This window comes from Octopus bimaculoides, chromosome 16 (genome assembly GCF_046866305.1).
Source record: "Octopus bimaculoides isolate indiv1 chromosome 16, ASM4686630v1, whole genome shotgun sequence".
Lineage (NCBI taxonomy): Eukaryota > Metazoa > Mollusca > Cephalopoda > Octopoda > Octopodidae > Octopus > Octopus bimaculoides.
This window is the reverse complement of record NC_142943.1, coordinates 48,191,100-48,214,477: the sequence shown is the minus strand read 5'-3', so window position 1 is coordinate 48,214,477 and position 23,378 is coordinate 48,191,100. Positions and strand designations below refer to the sequence as shown.

General features: G+C 36.7%; 1 protein-coding gene across 3 annotated transcripts in view; it reads right to left on the bottom strand.

The window, feature by feature from the left end:
* Nucleotides 1-23,378, bottom strand: part of LOC106869584 (xaa-Pro dipeptidase) — a 32,209-nt gene that overhangs the window by 1,390 nt on the left and 7,441 nt on the right. For all 3 annotated transcript variants that reach the window (XM_014915387.3, XM_014915386.3, XM_014915385.3), the window contains exons 2-15: nucleotides 22,550-22,733; nucleotides 20,253-20,380; nucleotides 20,008-20,071; nucleotides 18,685-18,732; nucleotides 17,985-18,046; nucleotides 17,083-17,127; nucleotides 16,766-16,841; nucleotides 15,704-15,750; nucleotides 12,331-12,399; nucleotides 11,203-11,280; nucleotides 4,306-4,454; nucleotides 3,434-3,618; nucleotides 1,707-1,814; nucleotides 167-250 (exon numbers count right to left, since the gene is read on the bottom strand). In XM_014915387.3, coding sequence (XP_014770873.1) covers nucleotides 167-250; nucleotides 1,707-1,814; nucleotides 3,434-3,618; nucleotides 4,306-4,454; nucleotides 11,203-11,280; nucleotides 12,331-12,399; nucleotides 15,704-15,750; nucleotides 16,766-16,841; nucleotides 17,083-17,127; nucleotides 17,985-18,046; nucleotides 18,685-18,732; nucleotides 20,008-20,071; nucleotides 20,253-20,380; nucleotides 22,550-22,733 — 1,327 coding nt within the window. The remainder of the gene's footprint in view (nucleotides 1-166; nucleotides 251-1,706; nucleotides 1,815-3,433; nucleotides 3,619-4,305; nucleotides 4,455-11,202; nucleotides 11,281-12,330; nucleotides 12,400-15,703; nucleotides 15,751-16,765; nucleotides 16,842-17,082; nucleotides 17,128-17,984; nucleotides 18,047-18,684; nucleotides 18,733-20,007; nucleotides 20,072-20,252; nucleotides 20,381-22,549; nucleotides 22,734-23,378) is intronic.

Below are 23,378 nucleotides of genomic sequence, written 5' to 3'. Positions count from 1 at the left end.
TTATCTACTTAACCATTTCACTTAACCATTTCACTTCTCAAACAGACAAAACGTATTTTCCAAATTTTTCTCAGTTTCCAAATTTATCTAACTTTTGCTAGCTTAGCAAAAAGATGTCAAAATCATTAGAGATGAAATTTTAAAAAAATATATTTAGATAACATACTCCACCACTGTTACGATATTCATCTATGACAGATGCAACCAGAAACTTAGCTTGGTTTGGGTCAGCAAGAGCAGCATCAAGAAGCTAAAAAGTAGAAAAATGAGAGACACAACAAATGAATACACAATGCAAGTAAGTTAGCAAAATATAGACTGATTAACAACAGTGAAAACCATAAAAGGACTGTATTAATTTCACCAATCTTGGAAGGTCCTAGAAAGACTATAAGCACATCTTCCTTCAAACCAAACCATAATTCCTGGTTCAGTCCCACAGCATGGCACCTTGGGCAAGTGTCTTCTACTATAGTCTTGGAGTCTTGAACTGATCAAAGTTTTGTTAATGGATTTGGGAGATGGAAACTGAAACAAGCTCATCTCGTTGGATTGCGTGTTCAATTCTCTTTTTGCCATCTGTGATTCTATTTTATCTTCTTTATAAGCGAAGATATTTCCTCCATCTGGCTGCTTTTCTTTCTACAAAATGGGAAGTTACATAGTGGAACTGTTATTTTGACGATTTGCATTTATTTATCACTTGACAAGATACATCTGCACTGCCCGATGATCCTGAACCAGTTGTTGTGTGTCCCATCCATGAGGAATAAATGCTAGATGTGTTGAAACAATTGTTGTGATTAATAATAAATTCTTGTATATTTCATCTTCTGTCTTTCATTTGCCGTATATATATATATAGACAGATAGACATATATATGATGGGCTTCTTTCACATATATATGTGTGTGGTTGTGATTATTCCTCCAACACTTGCTTGACAACTGGTGTTGGTATGTTTACATCCTCATAACTTAGTGGTTCAGCAAAAAAGACCAACAAATATGTACCAGGCTTTAAAAGAGATAAGCACTAGGGTTGATTCATTTGACTAAAAATCCTTCAAGGTGTTACCTTAACATGGCCAGTCTAATTGACTGAAACAAGTAAAAGAAAAATAAACAAACAAAAAACAAACGGTGATTTTAAATAATACAGTTCTATATTTAAGAGATGAGGAATTATGTACATTATTTACATTTGATGGATATTTGTCCTCATCTTGTTTGTTGTTAACACGTTTCGACTGATATACCCTCCAGCCTTCATCAGGCGTCTTGGGGAAATTTCGAAACTGGGTTCTCATTCCTAAAGTATTTTTCTATGTTATTATTATTATTATTATTATTATTATTATTATTATTCAGGTCACTGCCTGGAATTTAACTCGGAATCTTGGGGTTAGTAGCCTGCGCTTTTAACTACTACACCATATGCCCACAGGCATATGGTGTAGTGGTTAAGAGCGTGGCCTACTAACCCCAAGATTCCAAGTTCGATTCCAGGCTAATAATAATAATATTAATAACAACAACAACATCGAAAAATACCTTAGGAATGAAAACCCAAGTGAAATGAGTCAAAGATAAAAGAATAAAAGTAAAGAAATAAAACTGCATAAATGAATAAGATGCTATAATTTAAAGGAATCTCATATGTGGATGTTATGAAATTAATGGTGCCATCACTAAAATTATACTCACAACATTGTTAAAATATATTCCTGGCTCAATTGTCAGAACCATTCGTGGTTGTAGAATACGATTAGTTCGAAGAGAACGCAACCCTGGTTCAGTTGATCTTTCTCCACCCTTGGTTAAAAAACAGTAGTAAACAAATAAGAAACATATTAAGAAACAAACATACAAAACAAAACAGGACAAAAAAATCTTTTGGGTCATTCAAATTAAATCCAGATGAAATATATTATTGTCACCACCCTCCAGAACAATATCTTTTCCATCTTGTCAGCCGAGACCATGAGGTGGGTTGACAAACCTTTTTTGGATATTATTATAAACTACTGCTTACCCCAGTCACATAGTTTTGGGTTTGATTAGGAGTGTTTTAATAGCATTACACAAAATTTTATCTTTGTGACATGTGATTTCAACACCTCCCTGGCCTTCTACAAAGCAATAGCTTGATTTTTGTTTATTTTATACTAACACTCATAGTCTACCTATTGAAAACAACAATAAAACTTTCTAGGTGACATACAAAAGAAATTTCATCAACTTAAACAAAAAATGTTCGCTCATAAACTTGTTGCAACTACTTGCTTCACAGATTTATTGTTCCTCTGCTATGACTATAGTTTCACTAAACTACTACGCCTCTAACAGTTCCAATCCTTCTGAGCCCAAGATGACATGGTACACCCATCTCTTTCCTGCTTTCATCATTTCTACTGTCTTAAATGTTTTACCCAACCTCTTCCTCTCAGAACTGGAACCTCTGCACTTGCTTTCCATACATGCCTCTGCCTATGTTTTCTTTACAAACATTTTGCACAAGTTCAAGCAGAACATAAACTGGTTCAATCAATCTGGAGGACCTCTAACAGTTATAAACTCTGCTTTCTTCCTTTAATTAAATTCCAAAAAGAAAGTCATCTTTTTAGATCTTGTCCATCTCTAAATTTGGTCAAGCTTCAAAAGGCATGGCTTTGTGTTCCAGCATTGCAAGCTGACAAAATGCTCATCTATTATACAAGTGAAAATTATTTCCTCGTGGTATTTATTTCCTGCTTGCTAGCTTACGGCTTCGTAGCACTAATGAAAGAACACAAACTGACAAAGTTTCACACATCAGGCCATAACCCATCACCCTACACATACAGCTGCATGTTTAGATTGGATATTACCATTTCTAATAACAAATTTACCATTTTTGACTTGCTGCTCAAACATATTTATTAATTAGAAAGGAAAAAAAAGAATATTCTATTAATTATGATTTGTCTTTGAAATTAAAAGATGAAAAACAATAATTCTATGAATTTATTGGCATTTCACGTCAAATACACAAAAACTGAAAAACAAACTAATAACTGCTTCAAATTTTGGCACAAGGCCAATGATTCTAAGGATAGAAGGTTGGTCAATTAGATCAACCCCAGTACTCGACTGGTACTTTTATTTTATGAACCTTAAAAGGATGAAAGCATAGTTAACCTTGATTGGATTTCAACTCAGAATATAATGAACCAGGAAGAAATCATGCAATTCTGCCACTTTGCTGCCTTTAATTGTTTCAAATTTTGGTACATGACCGAGTGAGACCATAATCATGGCCTATGCTAGTGCAGCACAACTGGCCTATTTAAGCATTTCGTTCAGTGTGCTAATGATTCTGCCAGCTCACCATCTTAACAACAACAGCAACAACAATAACAATAATAATAATAATAATATCAAGAGTAACATACTGCATTATAGCCACCAACATCATGAGTATCAATTCCCATGAAATGTCCAAGACCATGAGGCATAAATATAGCACCCAGACGAACTTTCATCATTTCTTCAACATCTCCTTGAAGCAAACCAGCTTCTTTTAGCTCCTCCAATTGAATTCTTTCAGCAAGCTTATGCATGTCCACCCAGGAGACAGCTATTGAAGAAAGTACAAGTCAAACATTTAATCACTCATGCAAATGGAGAGAAATGACTGAATTTGGTATACAGAATGTGCAAGAGGTGGATATTAAATGATGATGATGAGATATATATATATATATATATATATATATATATGGGAGAATATACGAAAAAACAACAACAGACGAGGACAGGTGGTGTAAATAACAAAAGGATGTATTAGTATGACGCTCGGGAATACGGAAAGTCTTTGACGTTTCGAGCTACGCTCTTCAACAGAAAGAATACGGAGACAAGGAGAAAAACACGGAGAAAAAAATATATATATATATATATATATATACATACATACAGAAACTTCCTGTGAGAGATGAAAAGTGGAACGACTATTGGGAAGTGACTGCAGATTTACCTGGGTGCCAGGCATTCTTTCCCACCCCAGTTACGGAAAAAACTGGACATTTACACTTGACAACCTGCATTTGTTTATGTCCCACTGTTACTTGACAACTGATGTTGTTTTGCTTACATCCCTGTAAGGTAGTGGTTTGGCAAAAGAGGTTGCTAGAATAAACACCAAACTTAAGAATAAGTCCTGGGTTTAATTTGCTTGAAGGTAGTGCTCCAGCATGGCCACAGTCCAATGACTGAAACAAGATAAAAGATAAATGACCTTATTGATGAAGCCAGTACAACTTACCTGGTTTCATTGCTGCAAAAACAGCTATAGAAGCCTTCAATACTGCTTCGTAGATGATCTTCTGTTTTTCAGTGAATTTGCCATTTACTGGATAAGAGCAAGTGATATCAGATGCATAACAGCAATATTCTGTTCCCATGTCAAGTAAACTGAAACATAGATATTTAAATAGAAAGAAGAATTCCCATAGTTTACTTAACACTTTAGCATTTAAACCAGCCATATCTGACCAAAATATTCTGCCTGTCTTATGTTCAAACTCAACAGATCCAGCCTCTCACACCTACCCTACTATGTCATTCTAAAAAGCAATCACATCATTGAAATCTTGAAGCTATGAGATTGTACATGATTAATTTGAAACATTATGAATAAGTAAGCTGAATGTTAAAGGGTTAAAGCCATGTTGCCCTTTTACAGCACATCATTTATATCTGGCGGGACCCCTATGAAATCTGCAGCAGACAGATTCATGAAAACTTTCTTTGATTTTTAATTTTTGATGTAATTTTCTTTATTGTACACGGTGAGAGAAAGATGGTTGAAGAAATAGTTGAATGAATTGAGAGAGAGAGAGAGAGAGAGAGAGAGAGAGAGAGAGAGAGAGAGAGAGAGAGAGAAGCAGGAAGAGGGAGAGAATGAGAACGAGAGAGAGGGGGAGTCAGAGAAAAACAGACAGATGGAGGAAGGAAAGTGGGAGGGAGGAAAAAATGGGATGGAGTAAGGGAGAGAGAGACAGACAGGCAAACAAACAAGAGGAGGGAGAGAGAAAGAGGAAGAGAGAGAGAGAGACAAACAAGGGGAGAGAGAGAGAATAGGGGAGGGAGGAAGAGAGAGAGGGGGTCAGAGACAGGCAGACAGAGGAGGGAGAGAGGGTGGGAGGGAAAAGGGAGAGAGACTGAAACTGAAAGTAGGGGTTGAAAGTGGAACAGCCTGAATTTTGAATTTTTCAAAATGTGTTGAGTTGCAGTGGTACCCATGTGCTTTCCAGGCCCTCATCGACAGGTGAGATCGATGCCATTAATGTCCCTGCTAAACCTTTGTAAGCCAATAACACCTGCAGGAAAGATAGAGCCATCCTTGGAAGGAATGATTAGGTTTAATGATTAGGGTGGTATGAAAAGAAGAGATGAGTGAGATTGGGGTGCCAGCTCCAAGAAGTTGAAGCCATCATAGTAGTGCTTTGTAAAAGCAGGAATTGGAGACAGCATGCCTATTGGCCAGAGGTTACAGCAGTGGTTCTCAACCATTGTTTTGCCTATGGAGCCCTTCTGATTCCTATTTTACTCAAATGGCCTCGCTTAGCCATTCAATGCTTTAAAAAATTTTATCATATTTTCATAATTAAATATTATTAGGAATTGTATTAAAAAAAAAGTTAAAACACTTAGAGTATTCTTTTCTACTCTAGGCACAAGGCCTGAAATTTTTGGGGAGTGGGGAGGGGCAGTCGATTAGATCAACCCCAGTACGCAGCTGGTACTTAATTTATTGACCCTGAAAGGATGAAAGGTAAAGTTGACCTGGGCAGAATTTGAACTCAGAATGTAAAGATAGATGAAATACTGCTAAGCATTTTGCCCGGTGTGCTAATGTTTCTGCCAGCTAGCTGCCTTAAAACACTTTGAGTATTGTATAACCAATTTATTGAATATAGATTAACAAAAACAAACAAAAAAATCTTATATGGAACCCCCAAGAATCATGTGGACCCTGGTTGAGAAGCAGTGGGCTAGAGCATAACTGTGAGATTACACCAGTCTGTCATGAGACCTTTCTCTGGATGCAGTCAAGGATGTTTGTGTGTGCAGCAGCCCCACTTCTGATTTGAGAATAATAAATCATTGTGGGCCTTACCTGAGTTTTGTTGAGTACCAGTAACAGTTAGAGGTTGTTTAAGTATCTTCTGGCCCTGAAGAGAAGGACCAGATACTGGCATAGCTATAGAATTATTGACTTCAAATTTTGGCACAAGAGAAAGGGTAAGTCAATAACATCAACTCCACTGCTCAGCTGTACTTATTTTGCTGACCCAGAAAGGATGAAGGGCAAAGTCAACCTCAGCAGAATTCTGGCTGGATTCCCAAACAAGAAAAACTGTAACTATGGATATTATCTAGCCATCTTGTTCTTGTCTATCTCTCAGTCTGCTGGTTGGTTCAGTTTGAAGAATCTGTCTTGTGATCTTTTCCTGTGACATTCTAACCACATTTTTATAATATTGGAACTGTGAATTCTAAATGGTGAGAGGCAGAAACTCAACTTGGAGGGATTCCCTGATCTCCAAGTTATGTTCCTTGTCAAATAATCTTACTCCAAAGACCCTTTGGAGGAATTCCATTTCAACCATTTGTATTTGGTGATTCTACTCTTTCGGTCATTGCCCAACATTCATGACTATAAATAAGGATAGGTACAAAAAAAACCCTTTTGAAGGTAGCAGATTTGGGCTTTTTTTACCACTCTCTTCTTCTTCTAAGGATTGAACGCTAAAGATGGTACATAACTGTGTCAGCACCAATAATTTTAGCATCAAATTTAGCTTCCTGAGTAATGGGAAGCTTCCTGCTTCCCATTTCTCAAGAATACAGCCCTGAGATACTTAAACTTTGCACCAGCCCACAAGCTTCAGGGAAGTTCCACTAACATACAGAGTGCATGAGAGGACCAATGTCTCAGTCTTCGCAACACTAATTCTTATCCCTGCCTTGCAGTGCTTGGCAGTGAACCCATTCAATGCATGCTGGAGATTACCTTCTGACAAAACCAACTGGCACCATATCATCTGCAAATATCACCTGACTGATCCTACACTCACAAATTGTGATATTACTTCCACAATCGCTACACATATCAATCCAGTTCATAGAAATTATGAAAAGGACAAATGACAATATGCACCACTGCCCAAGTTCAACACCCACATTGAAAGCTTTTCACATAATAGCACCATTTACCTGAACAATTCAGTCATATCAGTGGGTGTGTTCATTCTAAAATTGTGTATAATGTCAAATATAAATTTACTTTAAAATTTCAGTTAATTAAAGCTTTGCGCCCTGAGTGAACTTGATTCATGGAAACTGAAAGAACCCATTGTGTGTGTGTGCGTATGTGGGGGGGGGGGGGTTGTGTTTGCCTCTCGTCACCTCTTGGCAACTGGTGTTGGTGTGTTTATGCAATTGTAACTTAGCGGTACAGCAAAAGGGGACTAATAGAATAAGTACCAGGCTTTAGAAAAAAGTACTGAGGTCGATTCATTCGACTGAAAGTTCAAGGCAGTGCTCCAGCATGGCCAGTCTAATGACTGAAACGGATAAATGATAATTAATAACTTTAAAAAATGTTATTGTTTTTGTTTAGACCAAGGTCAGCTCTGATTGTACAGACCTATGATTCAAAGGCATTCCAGCCATGACCATCCAGTCTTTTTTTTTTTTGAAAGTATGTCTTGGATTATACTAAATCCAGTATGGTTTCTCCTTTCCCAAGATATTTATGTCTGAGTTATTGGGTTATTTGGCTGCTATGTTTAGAAGCAGTGGCCATATAGAAAGGTTCCCTCATTGGCTTCTCCTTACACACACACTTACACACATACTCACACATATATGATGGGCTTCTGTACAGCTTCCACCTTCTAAACCCCTCTCACAAGGCCTTCATCAGCCATTGGCCATAATAGAAAACTTTCTCGAAGGGCCAAACTACAAGGTCGCAAAGCAAACTTTGTAATCCCACAGCCATGCCTGTACCTTATTTATTTGGTGTATTCTTTTCCTTTTAGTGGTTTCAATCATTTGATAGTGGTTATGCTGGAGCAGAGATTTAAAGAGATTTAGTCATTCTTAAATGTATGTGAACTTCTTACACCATAACACACGTTTACTATCAAAGAAACATAAGTATTAAAACAATCTTACTTCATAGATAAAAATGTCTCGCTATACCTGTTAGTTTTCTTAGTTTGCAATGAATAGCAGAAGCGGCTGCTTTGCTTTTTAATTCAAAACAACCACTGAACCATAAAGCCCGCATTGTATAATGCCATTCATTTGGTGGCGCAATGTCAATCTTTGCGTCAATAGCTTACTTAATTTAACACACTAATTGTAAGAAAAACCAGTCTGGTATTTAAATTTGTTAAACAAAGTATGTCTCTCTCTATCTACCTGTCTGTGTATTCAAGCTAAAATGGAAACTTGTGCATGACAGATCAACTTACTAGAAATAGTAGTGAAACCTCATTCAAATCACATCCTACCATCTTGAAAATAGTAGACACTCGATAAATAGTCTGGTATTTGCACAGATTAACCATGTCTGTCTGTCTGTCTGGGCAAGCTAACCAGGAAACCCTGTACATGGCTACTGAAATGGCAGTGGAGTCATCATCATTATTTAACATCTGTTTTCGCAAATGCCATGAGTTGTCAGGTTTGACAGGATCAGGCAAACTGCAAGGCCACATCAAGCTCCAATGTCAGCTTTGGCATGTTTTCTATGTCAATGCACTGGGTGCTCTTTTCATGGCACTGGCACTACTGAGGATGCCAGGTAAACTTGCAAGGTAGAAAAAGAACAGAGGGAAATGGTATAAAAAAAAAAAAATAAAAAGCTTCCACTACTAAAAGGGAAGTATTTGAAAGGGGAAGGTGAAAGTGAGTGATTTTATACCAGGTATTGAAAGGCTAAAGCAGGGGTTCTTGTCCATTTTTTTATCTATGGATCCCTTTGATTACTATTTCATTCTGTTGGACCCCCACCCGGCTATTCAATGTTTAAAAGCTAGTTTTATAGACACTTCTTTCAAAATCTCTATTTTGTTTCTCACACATTAACTTGTGTAGGTTGAACAATGTAAAATGTTAGAGAAAGAAATCCAGCTGTTTCTTGCAATACATAACCAATACATACATACATCTACAGCAAAAATTTTACAGGGGCCCTTAAAATACTATTTTGGATCCCCAATTTACTATTTTGTTACATGGACCCCCAAAAATCTTATATCGGCCCTCAGGGACCATATGGACTCCAGCTGAGAACCTCTAGGCTAAAGTATGATAAAGGGACAAGCCTGGGGAGCCTTGCTGTAGAGGAGATGCATCACTCAAGGAAATAAAAAGGAAGGTAGCAATGGAGTGCTAGAGCAAATTCTCAAGGAACAAGAGAGTGAACAAAGGAGAGGACATAGTAAGGGATAAGAAAGTGGGTACTTTCATGAGAGTGTGAGGAGAGAGTAACAGATGGTTAAAGGTGGAGACAGAGGTGAATGAAGCGAGAGACAAACATGGTTGGAGGAGTGGTTGATGGGAAATACCAGTATGGGGGTTGATCTTGAGCTAGACGACAGCAGCAGTGAGAACAACAACTGTTTGGTTAATGTAAAAAGAGTCTATCAAATCTATCCCGTTAACTATTTTCCTGCTTAAGTATTATACAATCATCATCATCATCATCATACGTCCGCTTTCCATGCTGGCATGGGTTGGACGATTTGACTGAGGACTGGTGCAACCGGATGGCTACACCAGGCTCCAATCTAATTTGGCAGAGTTTCTACAGCTGGATGCCCTTCCTAACGCCAACCACTCAGAGAGTGTAGTGGGTGCTTTTACATGTTACTCGCACGAAAACGACCACGCTCGAAATGGTGTCTTTTATGTGCCACCCGCACAAGAGCCAGTCCAGGGGCATTGGCAACGATCTCGCTCGAAAACCCTACAAGGCCAGTCAGGCAGTACTGGCAACGGTCACGCTCAGGATGGTACATCTTATGTGCCACCAGCACAAGACCCAGTCCAGGGGCCCTGGCAACGATCTCACTTGGCTTGCCGGGTTTTCTCACGCACAGCACATTTCCAAAGGTCTCAGTCAGTAGTCATCGCCTCGGTGAGGCCCAATGTTCGAAGGTCTTGCCTCACCACTTCAGCCCAGGTCTTCCTGGGCCTACCTCTTCCACGGGTTCCCTCAACTGTTAGGGAGTGGCACTTTTTCACGCAGCTATCCTCATTCATTCTCACCACATGTCCAAACCAGCACAATTGTCTCGCTTGCACACCACTACTGATGCTTCTTATGTTCAGCTTTTCTCTCAAGATACTTACACTCTGACGGGTATGCACATTTACATTACACATCCAGCGGAGCATACTGGCTTCATTCCTTGCGAGCTTACGCATGTCCTCAGCAGTCACAGCCCATGTTTCACTGCCATGTAGCATGGCTGTTCGTACACATGCGTCATACAGTCTGCCTTTTACTCTGAGTGAGAGTCCCTTTGTCGCCAGCAGAGATAAGAGCTCTCTAAACTTGGCCCAGGCTATTCTTATTCTAGCAGTTACAATCCATGCGAACACATTTCTCTCCTACAACATCACTATTCTCTCTCCTACACTGTCTTGCAACACGAAATACCTCGAGTCTTTGGTCCTCACGGCGCAGAACATTGGCAAATCTTTTCTTATCTGCTTCCCCTCTGGCTAAATAAACCTGTCGCCTATACATACATATGTGTGCATGTATGTATAGACATACATCATCATCATCAATGATGATGATGATGATGATAAATGCAACCCACCCATGCAGCACATACTCTACACAATTACCGCATAGCAAAGCAACACAACTGGTATTACACATATTTGATACAACAGACAGTAGAAATGATAAATAAACATCAGAAATGAAGAAAGAAAAATAATCCCACTACAAAGGAAAACAGATAAAGCACAAGAAAAACAACTGTGGGCATACCGCCTCTGGAATACCAAAGGCAAACCTGGTGATGCAGTAGAAACTAACACAAAACTGATGAAAACATCATGATGATCTTTACTTTACCATATTTTCTGGTAATATAAATTTTCTAGTAATACAAATTCTGCTTACCAAGCATCCCCGTCATCAAGTCTTCTGGAATTTGGAGCTCCAGCATGTCCATAGTGCAAAATAGCTGCATTTTCTCCACTGAAAGAGGAAAATCGTTTCTCATAACATAACAGAATTTAATATTATTATTATTATTCAGTGGAAATACTATTGCATGCACCAGTACACCTCCAATATTGTGTACATTTACCAGTGTTACCCCCACCCACCCACCCACATCATATCTAACCCCCAATACTGTGTTCCCCATACACCCTTGATCATATCTCTCCCACCTACTCCTACAGTATAATCATCTCTTTCTCCAACCCCACCCCATCCAACAGCTAAAATATGAAAAATCTAAATAAAGATGATTCTGCACACAACAGTTTCCATAACAACTCAGTAAACTGAAATGCATCCCCTGAGTCATAAAATGCCTTTATTTGTATTTTGCCCTGGACTAAAAGAAGAGCAACACCAACAACAAACTTTCAAAAAAAAAAATCAAAAAAAAAATCAGTGATTCAGTGTCATAACTAAATAGTTAAGAAACCCACTTCCCACCCATGGGGTTCCAGGATCAATATCACGTTGAGACATGGTAGGCAAATGTCTTTTACTGTAGTCTCAGGTTCACAAATGAATTGTTAGCATAATTTGGTAGACAGACACAGGTGTGAAAGCCCATCATTGTGCATGTATAGGTAGGGGTGCCTTTAGCTGATATTTATTTGCAAGTGATGTAAAAATAAGAAACTGAAATACTAGTAACACACCTTTGTCCATAAGCAAACCTGAGGTGGGGTGGAGGGGATCAAAGGGGGCAGTTCAACCCAGGTGATGTTTTTATGCGGGGGCAGCACTTTTGGGTCTACTGTATAAGTCTGTAATAGGCTTATGGGTCCAGGGAGGAGTGGCAAGCTCACAGGCTGCCCTGGGCACTGAACACACCAGCTATGTCACTATCTTTCTCTCATTTTCAGAAATGCAGTGAATTAACATTGGGTCCATTGGAAACATGTAAGCAACAACAACATTTTTTTTCTTCTCAAATTGCATTGTTAAATAAAAATAATTCATTTTTCTTTGATAAATAAAAAATATACTAGTATCACAAAATTTAGAAAAATAATAAAAATTTACCTTCCACAAATACAGGTGTAAGATAAATGACGACCACCTCCATAGTAAGAACAAAAATGACGAAATATGCTGCAATAGAAATTAAATATTTTGAGAATTTATTTGTAGAAATTGCCAAGATAAAAATTAGCAACTGTGTGAAAAATGTCAGGTGGTTCATTCAACAATGATAATCATTAATTTATAATATAGGCAGGTGTGACTGCAAGGTTAAGAAGTTTGCTTCCCAGCATGGTTTAGGGTTCAGTCCCACTGCATGGCACCCTGGGCAGCTGTCTTCTACTATAGCCTTGGGTCAATCAAAGCCTTGTGAATGGATTTGCATGTGTGTATGTTTTTTTCCTTGCCTTAATGTCACATGATAGTTGTAAATGAGTCTCACCGGTGGTGGTGGTGACGACCCTTTAGCATTCAGATTACTCTTTTAAATGTATTGCTTATTTATTCATGCATTATCTCACAGCTTTGAGCTATTGATGATGTGACTTTATTTTTACAATGGCATAGTAGAGAAAGTGTGAGAGGCTGGATCAGGCCAGTTCAGTTTCAACACAAAACAAGTAGAATCTTTGCACTTGACGAACCCAGTTTAAATGCTAAAGGGTTAAGAGTAACATTATAAATGAAACTGATCCGACATGAAGTGATCATTGCTGCTAGTGTTATGCTCCTTATAGGAATCGAATAAGCAGAATCTTTAATGTAACGGACAAAATACTTTGAAGTATTTATTCTAGCTCTTTACACTCTGAGTGTAAGTATCACCAAGGTCAACTTTGCTTTTCATCCTTCTGGGTGGTCCATAAAATAAGATTCAAGTCTGAAGTGGTGAAACAGTTCAAGTGTTAAAGCACTGACTGAGATGCCTGCTTTGTGATGTTTGTTCTGGTTCATTACTTTCTGAATGCTCACACCACAATTGTGGCAAACTTGACTGTATCTAACTAAAAGTGTACCACGCAAGCTGACTCAGACATAAAATCAACAAAGCAGAAGTATATTATATCATATTTTATGAGTAAGATATGATACAATATGCATGTAGGTTGAGAAAGAATATGTAAAAAAACATCAAAAGTAAATGTAAAAAGAAGTTAATTCCTGTTTTTAACGATAACCACTGATGCTTAAAAACTATCAGGTCATATATATGAGTAGACAAAAATGTGCCTATTTTTGTATTGTTAGTACAAAAAGGACCCCATAAAACAAAACAAAAACACTTGCAACTGAAGCATAGAGACAAAGATGGTATGGTTTTCTAAAAAGCATCTCATATCAGAGACACTGGTTAATCTAGTTTCAATTTTCTGCATAAATAATCAGTTTTGTCCTTAAATTAAATGAAATAGTGTGAAATTAAACTACAGATTTACCCATTCATACATGAACAAAGAAACAATCAATATGTTTTGCTTAAAGCATAACAAAATCAGAAAGAAAGAAAGAACTACTACTGCTATGATGATGATGATGATGGTGAATAAACATGAGCATGCCAATAATCGTGGTGCTGCTAATGGTAATTTATAAGCTAAAAGAGAATTTCTCAGGTGTGAAATGGAATTATTTTCAGCTGGTTTCATTGGGGTAAGTGATGTGGCAAATATCTATTTAACATTTCCTTCAATAATAACAATAATAATCCTTTCTATTATAGGCACAAGGACTGAAATTGGGGGGGAGGGAGTTGGGTGCTTGACTGGTACTTATTTTATTGACCTTGAAAGGAGGAAAGATAAAGTCACCCATAGTAGAATTTGAACTCAGAACATAAGGATGGATGAAATGCCATGAAGCATTTGCCCAGTGTGCTAACGGTTCTGCCAGCTTGACACCTTTATCAACAACAACAACAACAACAACAACAACAACAACAACAACAACAACAACAACAACAACAACAACAACAACAACAACAACAACAACAACAACAACAACAACAACAACAACAACAACAACAACAACAACAACAACAACAACAACAACAACAACAACAACAACAACAACAACAACAACAACAACAACAACAACAACAACAACAACAACAACAACAACAACAACAACAACAACAACAACAACAACAACAACAACAACAACAACAACAACAACAACAACAACAACAACAACAACAACAACAACAACAACAACAACAACAACAACAACAACAACAACAACAACAACAACAACAACAACAACAACAACAACAACAACAACAACAACAACAACAACAACAACAACAACAACAACAACAACAACAACAACAACAACAACAACAACAACAACAACAACAACAACAACAACAACAACAACAACAACAACAACAACAACAACAACAACAACAACAACAACAAGGCAGTGGCTTCTGATCTCAACTGATTGAAAGTGTTATCATGTAGATGTTTTGTCTTGGTGCAAAAGATGGGCTACACCAAGTATTCTGCTCAACACCACAGATTTGCTTGCCAGATGCTTGACCGTAACCAGGTGGGCATGTCCTTTAGTAGCTGACAATATGTGCATCTCTCATCACGAGCAGGAATGGTGAGTCTAGTCTCTTTCATTTATGATAATACTAAAAGCATGAACAATATTGTTATTCTCATCACCACCTTCATCATCATCATCACTACCATCACCTCCATTTTCATCATCCTTTTATACCATGTTTTCCCTGCTGGCATGAGTTGGATGGTTCTCACAGTATTTTGTTGCTTATTCTGATCCTACTCCACCTCTCTCTCACACGTTGTAAATGTATATAATCTACAGGGAATCCCAAAAGAATTAATAACTAACATATAATAAATGAATTTCAAAGGATAAACAAACATTGACTGATGGCATTAGAAAGGGCATCCAGCCATAGAAACCATGTCAAAACAGAAGACTGTCAAACCGTCCAACCCATACCAGCATAGAAAATGGACGCATGATAATGATGATGATGAATACATATATATAATGCAAAAAGACTGTGATAGTCAATAAAATAGAAATAAAATTCAAAGTCTTATTCTTTCTGTGCAGCCCAGTACTGGTCCACAGTCTGATGGTTGGTAACCTCTACTTTAAACCAATTCTTCCTTTTTCTCCCTTAGTACTACACATCTACCAATATGTTCCTTACCCATAACACTTTCTCCCTCATTAACAACTCAAAAAGAATGTTGTCCTCATGGCTCTTTCCACACAGATGTTTCTGTACTCCTTGTCCAGGAGGCGATCATGAAATACTGTGCAGGAGTGGGAGGGGGAAGAGGCACCCTCCGTTTATATTAACAAAATAAGAAAAAGACAAACAATAACTTTGAACTAATCATTTATTTTCTTATTATGAAATAAAAACAAAATTATCAAGAAATAATTTTACCTTTCCAGCTGGTACTCGTACATCCCTGGACGTATCTGTCTCATTACCTGGAAAATTTCGCAGAAAAACAGAACAATTAGAAAAATATTCAATATCTAAGGTAATTAGAGTTTTATCTAATCTGATAATATATATATATATATGTAGTGGATCTTGCATGCATGAAGTGGATTTGATCCACCATAGCCAAATTTAAATTAACACTGTGAAAGAACTTTTCCCACGGTGGAACAATGGTTTTTCTCTGACAGCAGTTTTACATTTTCCAGATGCCTTTAGCCAGGCCAAAATAATGTCTTCACCACTTGACCCTTTCTAACTGGCAAGGTTTCTACAGCTGGACACCCTTCCTAACGCCAACCACTCCGAGAGTGTAGTGGGTGCTTTTTACGTGCCACCAGTACAGGAGCCAGTCAGGTGGCACTGGCAGCGACCCACACATGAATGGTGCTTATTGCATGCCACCAGCACTGGTAACGGCCACGACTACAATTTCCATTTGAGCCTGTGATTTGATTTGATTTTGATTTACTTGACTCAATGGGCCTCCTCAAGCATAGAGTGTTGCCCGACATACATATATATGTGTGTGTGTGTGTGTGTATAATGTAGGTGCATGGCTTAGTGGTTAAGGCATTTGGCTCTTGATTGTAAGGTCATGAGTTCAATTCCCAGCAACGCATTGTGTCCTTGGACAAGACACTTTATTTCACGTTACTCCAATCCACTCAGCTGGTAAAAATGAGTAATACCTGTATTACAAAGGGGACAACTTTGTCACATTCTGTGTCTTGCCGAATCTCCGTGAGAACCTCATTAAGGGTACATATGTCTGTGGAGTCTACAACTCAAGCATGATGATGATTGTTTTAATTACAATATGATAGACTGAATCGAGCCAGTGGGCCATGGATGGAACACACTATCGATGATAGGTTACTGCCGTAGTGACTAACTACTGCCATTTATGGTGATAGCAATGACAGTTGCAGCGGTAGTGGTGGTGGGGGTGGTAGGGGGGGGGGGCTAGTGGCGACGACTAAGATTACTACTTGGACTTACCTCTCTATGAGCAGCACTGGATACTTTATTGGTGTAGCGAAGTAAATCCAATTCATAGTCACTCTTGAAAACACGGCTGAAAGTAAAATAAAAATTAACAAAATTTATTAGAAAGTATTTTGATTTTGTTACAGAAGAAATCATCATCATCATCCTCAACATTGTCACATCTGTCATCGTCTTTGTCATCATCATTGCTCTCACTGTCATTGTCACCGTCATAATTGCCATCAATGCCATTGTTGTCATCATTGCCATGATTATTGTCGTCATCGTTGCTGTCATTGGAGGAGGAGGATTATTTACCGCCTACATACCATTCAGAAATCTCTGGGTGAAGTAACTCATCATTCACCTTGAACCTGAAAAAAAAAAAGTTATCATCCTTTATTCAAAATTGAAGTGGATTAAATTATGTTTTGTAATTAGCTATGTAGGCTGGATTTTTCTTAAAGAAAGATGAAGTTAAGAATATAAATAAAGTTCATATAAATTGTAAATGTTATTGAACCTGTAACTTAATACTTTGCAACTATGACACAATGTCACAGCAAGGGGAGAGTAATGCATACACACACACATATATATACACGCACACATATACATACATAGATATACATATATATATGCATATACACAATAGGCTTCTTTTAGTTTCCATCTACCAATTCCACTCACAAGACTTTGCTCGGCCTAGAGTTAAGTAGGAGTTGCACCATGTTCCATAATCTTTTTTGGGCATGGTTGCTATGGCTGGATGCTCTTTCCAATGCCAACCACTTTACGGAGCGTACTGGATGCTTTTTACATGGCACCATCATCAGTGCTTTTTTATGTGGCACAAGCACCCACACCAATGGTTTTAACAGGACACCTTGGTCTTAAGATCTCAATTCTGTTGTGGTGTGCAAGTCTTCTTGAGTATAGTAATGTGCCCACATATCTCAGTCCTCAGCTCATACACTACATCGGTAACTGAGAGTGGTGGAGATGTTTCAATAAGCCACATTACATTCCATATAGAATCAATCAAAAGATGAGCAAATAAGATCACAGAGAGGCTTAAAAGAAATCCAGATGAAATTATGCTAAACCCAATGCATACAAGATAACCTAGGTAATCGATATGCAATTCATTTTGCTCTGCATAAAATAGTATTACAGAAAATTATGAATTTTCCCAGAATTAGTTAATGGAAAATAAAACCATAAAACTTACTTATTGATGCCATTGAAGGCTGCAGGGGTGCTCTTTTTTCCACTGTCTGTATTAAGGCCATACTGGAATTGATCAAAATTAGTATTTTAGTGAATATAATTAACTAAAGAAATCTGTCTGAAGCTCATAGGTTCATAAGGTCAGTGCTTATTTAAGATGTTTAAGGTAAAGGTAAAAGACCTCATCCTAAATGGAATGCCAGTTCATTGCAGGGTTTAGCAACACGAAATGAAGCAAACTTGCTCAAGGATACAATGTGTCACCCAGTCTGAGACTTACGCTCACAATCTAACAAATTTCTTCATGATTAAGTCACATATTTTCATAATTAATAAATGAAACAAAACAAGAAATGTCTTTCAACTTTTAAAATGTAAACATTAAAACCTTTTTATCTTTCCAACCTCTTTCAATTAATCTTTCCTAGTTTACAACTACCAGCAGTATTCAAGGCAACAATTATATGTAATTGCTTTAATTACAACATCCTTTTGTCAATTAGTTCACAATTACAATTAGTAACTGCAATGGCTACCAATTATAACTATTCTAAATGCATCTATGGTTATCAATAAGTTAACTCGCTCCTATCATTTCTGACACAAAACAGCAATAGCTGAAAAAGGGTAGGGATTCAAAGTGGTAGGTTGCCCAACCAGTTTAGACCAAAACAAACGAGAGGAATTTTCTTAATACTTACCAATGTTAAAAGAAGGGATGGTTTGGTCTTTTCAAAGAAATCACAAATCTATGAATAAAACAATGAAAAACATCACTTTAAACAATATTTATAATAATCATGGTTTCTAATTTTGGCACAAGACCAGCAATTTGGGGAAGAGGATGGGTCAGTTAATTATAGTAACCCCAATACTTGGCTGGTACTTCATTGTTTTTCATCTCAAAAAATACAAACGGCAAGGTTTATTTAAGTAAGATTTGATTTCAGAATGTAAAGAGCTGGAAGAAATTTTGCAAAGCATTTTATCCAATGTTCTAATGATTGCGTTACCCTTCTAATAAAGCTTTCTCATTTTTGGCACAATGCCAGCAATTTCAAGGGGTTGAGAAGTCAATTACCCTGTGCTTAGTTGGCATTTATTTTATTAGTCCCAAATGGATGAAAGGCAAAGTTGATTTTGGCAGAATTTGAACTCAGAATGTAAAGATAGATGAAATGCTGCTAAGCGTTTTGTCCGGTTTGCTATCAATTCAGCCAGCTCACCATCTTCACCATCCTTCAAATAATTATGATAACGAGGATTTCTAACATAGACACAGGGCACAAATTTTAAAGAGAAGAAGCTATAGTTGATTAGGGTTGACCCAAATAAATGACTGGTACTGGAAAGACGAAAGTTAAAGATTGAGCCCAACAAGATTTCAACTCAAAATGCAGAAGTGTGAAATTAAATGCTGTAAGATGTTAAGCTTCTGTTCTACAATAGGGTTTTGTGAAAGCTGGGATCTGCAACAGCTATTCCTGGGTCTGTGAGTAGTTTTATAAAAATAAACCTGGTGCATACTGTGTTTTAGAAAATATACATAGCTTATTGTGCTGAAACATTGTTTATTGAAAATATATTTATTTATTATGATCAATGATCTAATCAGCATAAACAATAAACATTTATAAATAAAGATTACCTTACTTGTGCATAAGGCCACAAATTTATATGGGACAGTTATAACTGAGTGAAATTAGTATTTTTCAATTATATTACTTGTTCTCAATAACCTGAGAAATGATGAATTACTGAATTTTCTGGCATAAAAGTTGAATTTTGCAGACTAAAACTGATAACCCAAAAATTGGGTAGGCCAACTTATACACCAAGACAACTTTGGGGGATCAAAAATTCCACATGAAATGCAGCAGGATAAGGAAAGATAGCAATGATGTATGAATTGTTATACTATATACTATGTCCACTCATATACTAAAAAATACAGCATTTAAAATGACTGTTAAAAAAATTAGAAATTAAAAAGGAAATAAAAATAAAAAGCTTTTACATAATACCTCGTCAGAGAAGTGGACTTCATCAACATCATATCTTCCCTTAAATTCTTTTTCACCTTTCAACCTGTGCAGATATACATACATATATTTACATTTTTTAAAATTTCAAATGAAAAACATAATGAAAATATTTCAAAAACAAAATCTAGAATAGAGTGAAAAATCTGAACGTATAACATTGAGTTTATTTTAATGAATGTGTATCTTAGTTTAAGATTGTAATTGCAAGTTAGAAAGCTGCTTACTTTCCCATCCATGTTGAATAGCTTGCATCCAGTTTAGGAGGGAAAAGAATTGTCTTGCCTGAATCAATATGTACAGCACCAAAAAAATCGGGTTCTTCAACTCCAAATGTCCAATGAAAATAAGACTCCTAAAATAAAAGAAAGTAAAAAATGTTAATATATAGGCACATAAGTGGCTGCGTTGTAAGAAGCTATAGGTGCAGGAATGGCTGTGTGGAAAGAAGCTTGCTTCCCAACCACATGGTTCTGGGTTCAGTCCCACTGCATGGCACCTTAGGCAAGTGTCTTCTACTATAGCCTCAGGCTGACCAAAGCCATGTGAGTAGATTTGGTAGACAGAAACTGAAAGAAGCCTGTCGTATATACACACATATATATATATATTAGTGTGTCTGTGTTTGTCCCCCCACTATTGCTTGACAATTGATGTTGGTGTGCTTATGTCCTCCAAAACTTAGTGGTTCAGCAAAAGACACCAATAGAATAAGTACTAGGCTTACAAAGAATAAGTCCTGGGGTCGATTTGTTCGACTAAAAGGCAGTGCTCCAGTATGACCGCAGTCAAATGACTGAAACAAGTAAAAAAATATAACAAGCAGAGAAATGTTTATTACAAAATAATACTTCAACAAAGAACAAATATATCTATGAGAGGCAGAAGACATTTACGACCATAGGATGCTGCAAGAGGTTACTGACAAATATCAAAACAAAGTCAACTTAAACATGCTTTAAGAGTAGAAACTTGTAGATGGCAACTGTGCAGAAGACTGTTGTACACACAAATGTGTGTGTATGTGTGTGCATGTATATGTGTGTATTTGTATGTGTGTATGTATGGTATTAGAAAAAAAAATGTATGCATGTATGGCATTAAGGACATCCATCTGTGGAAATCATACCAAGGCAGGTATTGGAGCTTGATGCAGTCCTTGGACATTTTAGATCCTGTCAAACCATTCAACTCAAGCCAGCATGGAACACGGATGTTAAATGATTATGATGAGGAGGCAGATGAGGATACATGAGAGGCTAAGCATGTAGTTTCTGATGGGTACTTGTCACTGATGACACTCAAAGAAGCAGAAATCTAAATTTAGTAATTTCAACACGACTGCTACACTTCTGTGCTTTTTAGCACTATACGTCTATGAGAAGCTTTCTCAAGATGAATACCAATAGTTGTATGTGCTTTCTACAGTATATCCATAACTAAGATACACAGAATGCTATTTTGAAATAATACTGCTTCCATAGCTAATAACAAATACACACACAAAATTCAAGGAAAATAAATATATCAGATCTTCTATTAACATTAAGCAACAATATTTAGCCACCTTTATTTTCTTTTGCTAAATGCAAAACATCCATGTTGTTAGCTAATTATATACAAGACAGGATCCTGTCCAATTGACCAACGATTGATGATTAAATCTATCATATATGAAGCAGAAGTTATTGCAGCCCTAAAAAATAATACAATAGATAAGACCTATATTGGATTATGTGAAGGAGAATTTAAAAATTGCTATGTCAATCACATAGCCTCCTTCCAACATAAGGACAAAAGCAAAGCTACTAAGTTGGTTAGCTACATATGGAGTTTGAAAGATAATGAAACACCATATGGGATTAAGTGGAAAATAATTGAGAAATCCAAACGTTATGTTAATGGATCAAATAAATGTAAGCTTTGTTTAGATTCTGTTCAGATCTAAGATACCTAACTCTCTACTGAGCTCTAGGTCTGAAATTTTCAACAGTTGCAAGCATATGTATAAATGTATTTTGAAGAATTGGAAAATTTCACCTATTCCTGATTAACTCGTTGATATCTTTCCAACCTCATAATTTAAGGTCCAAGGAGAATAACTCTTTTATCTTTTTATTATAGTTTTTGTGTTTTCATTTTCTGTTTTCCATTTTTTTAACATTCCGCATTTTCTATATGTTGCCTTCTCAGTTTTGTCGTGTTTCTTCTCTTATTCAATTTTTTTAGTTCATTATATGTGGTTTGTGCTTGATTGATATGTTTGAAATATTTCTCAACATATGAAAATTTAGTAGCACTGTATTGTATCCTTTAAATAAATTATATATATATATATATATAAAAATAGATAGATAGATAGATAGATAGATAGATATATGTAGGTATGTATGTATGAACTGCTCTTTTTCTTCTGGATGATGAAGCTAAAACATTTTTCTTTAAAAAAAAATCAGCAATATATTTGTTTAAAAAGATATCATCTGTACTAAAGGTGAAGGAGAAAAAAAAATTCATGATTCACCTGTCTGAAAAGAGGCTCATGGTCAGAACAATATCGGGTTTCAGACTCTCCACCCTGAAGCAACACGTAAGAATTAGCAGGGATTTGCTTAATTTTCTTCAGCCTTTCACATAAATTCCGGCGATTTGTTTTGAACAGCTCAGAAGGAACAGAAAATGTGTGGATACCACGGGTGAATGAGGAACTGTAAAAAAGAAAAAGATATAGATTGAATTAAACATTGAGATGGAAAGTCAGGTGATAACTGAGGTGTAACCAAATGCGTAAAGGTACGGAAATACGAAATAAGCAATAAAACCATCTTCTTAGCAAACTTATATGAGATGCCTTTGCCATGAATTATTTAAAGTCCAACCCATGAAAGCATTTATTACATTAATTTTTTTTTTAAATATTATTTAATAAATAATTAGGTAATCTTCAAGTTTAGGGGGATAAAAAAAAAATATTCAAGGGAAATAACTGAACGACTTACCAGTATTATCTGTTTTCTTCTAGCTGTTTATAAATAAATCACACCCTAACCCTAAAGTCAATCAAATCACGTGTGTGATTTATTTATAAACAGAGATGGGATCTATTTTAAAACGGGGGCGCCAGTTTTCATTCATGTTTTATGTAGTGTTTTTGGTACGGAAAGACTTTCAAACTTCGTATACTTATCTATTTTGTGTTATAGAACAGAAAAATATTTTTTGTATTCGAATTTATTTCATGTAAAAAATTGTCTTATTTCGATAATTTCTACTAATCACTGACGTCTATTCAGTTGAAAACAGTTAGCGCTGTAACGGTGTATATCGTATTAATCCCCTAACCCTAACTAGAC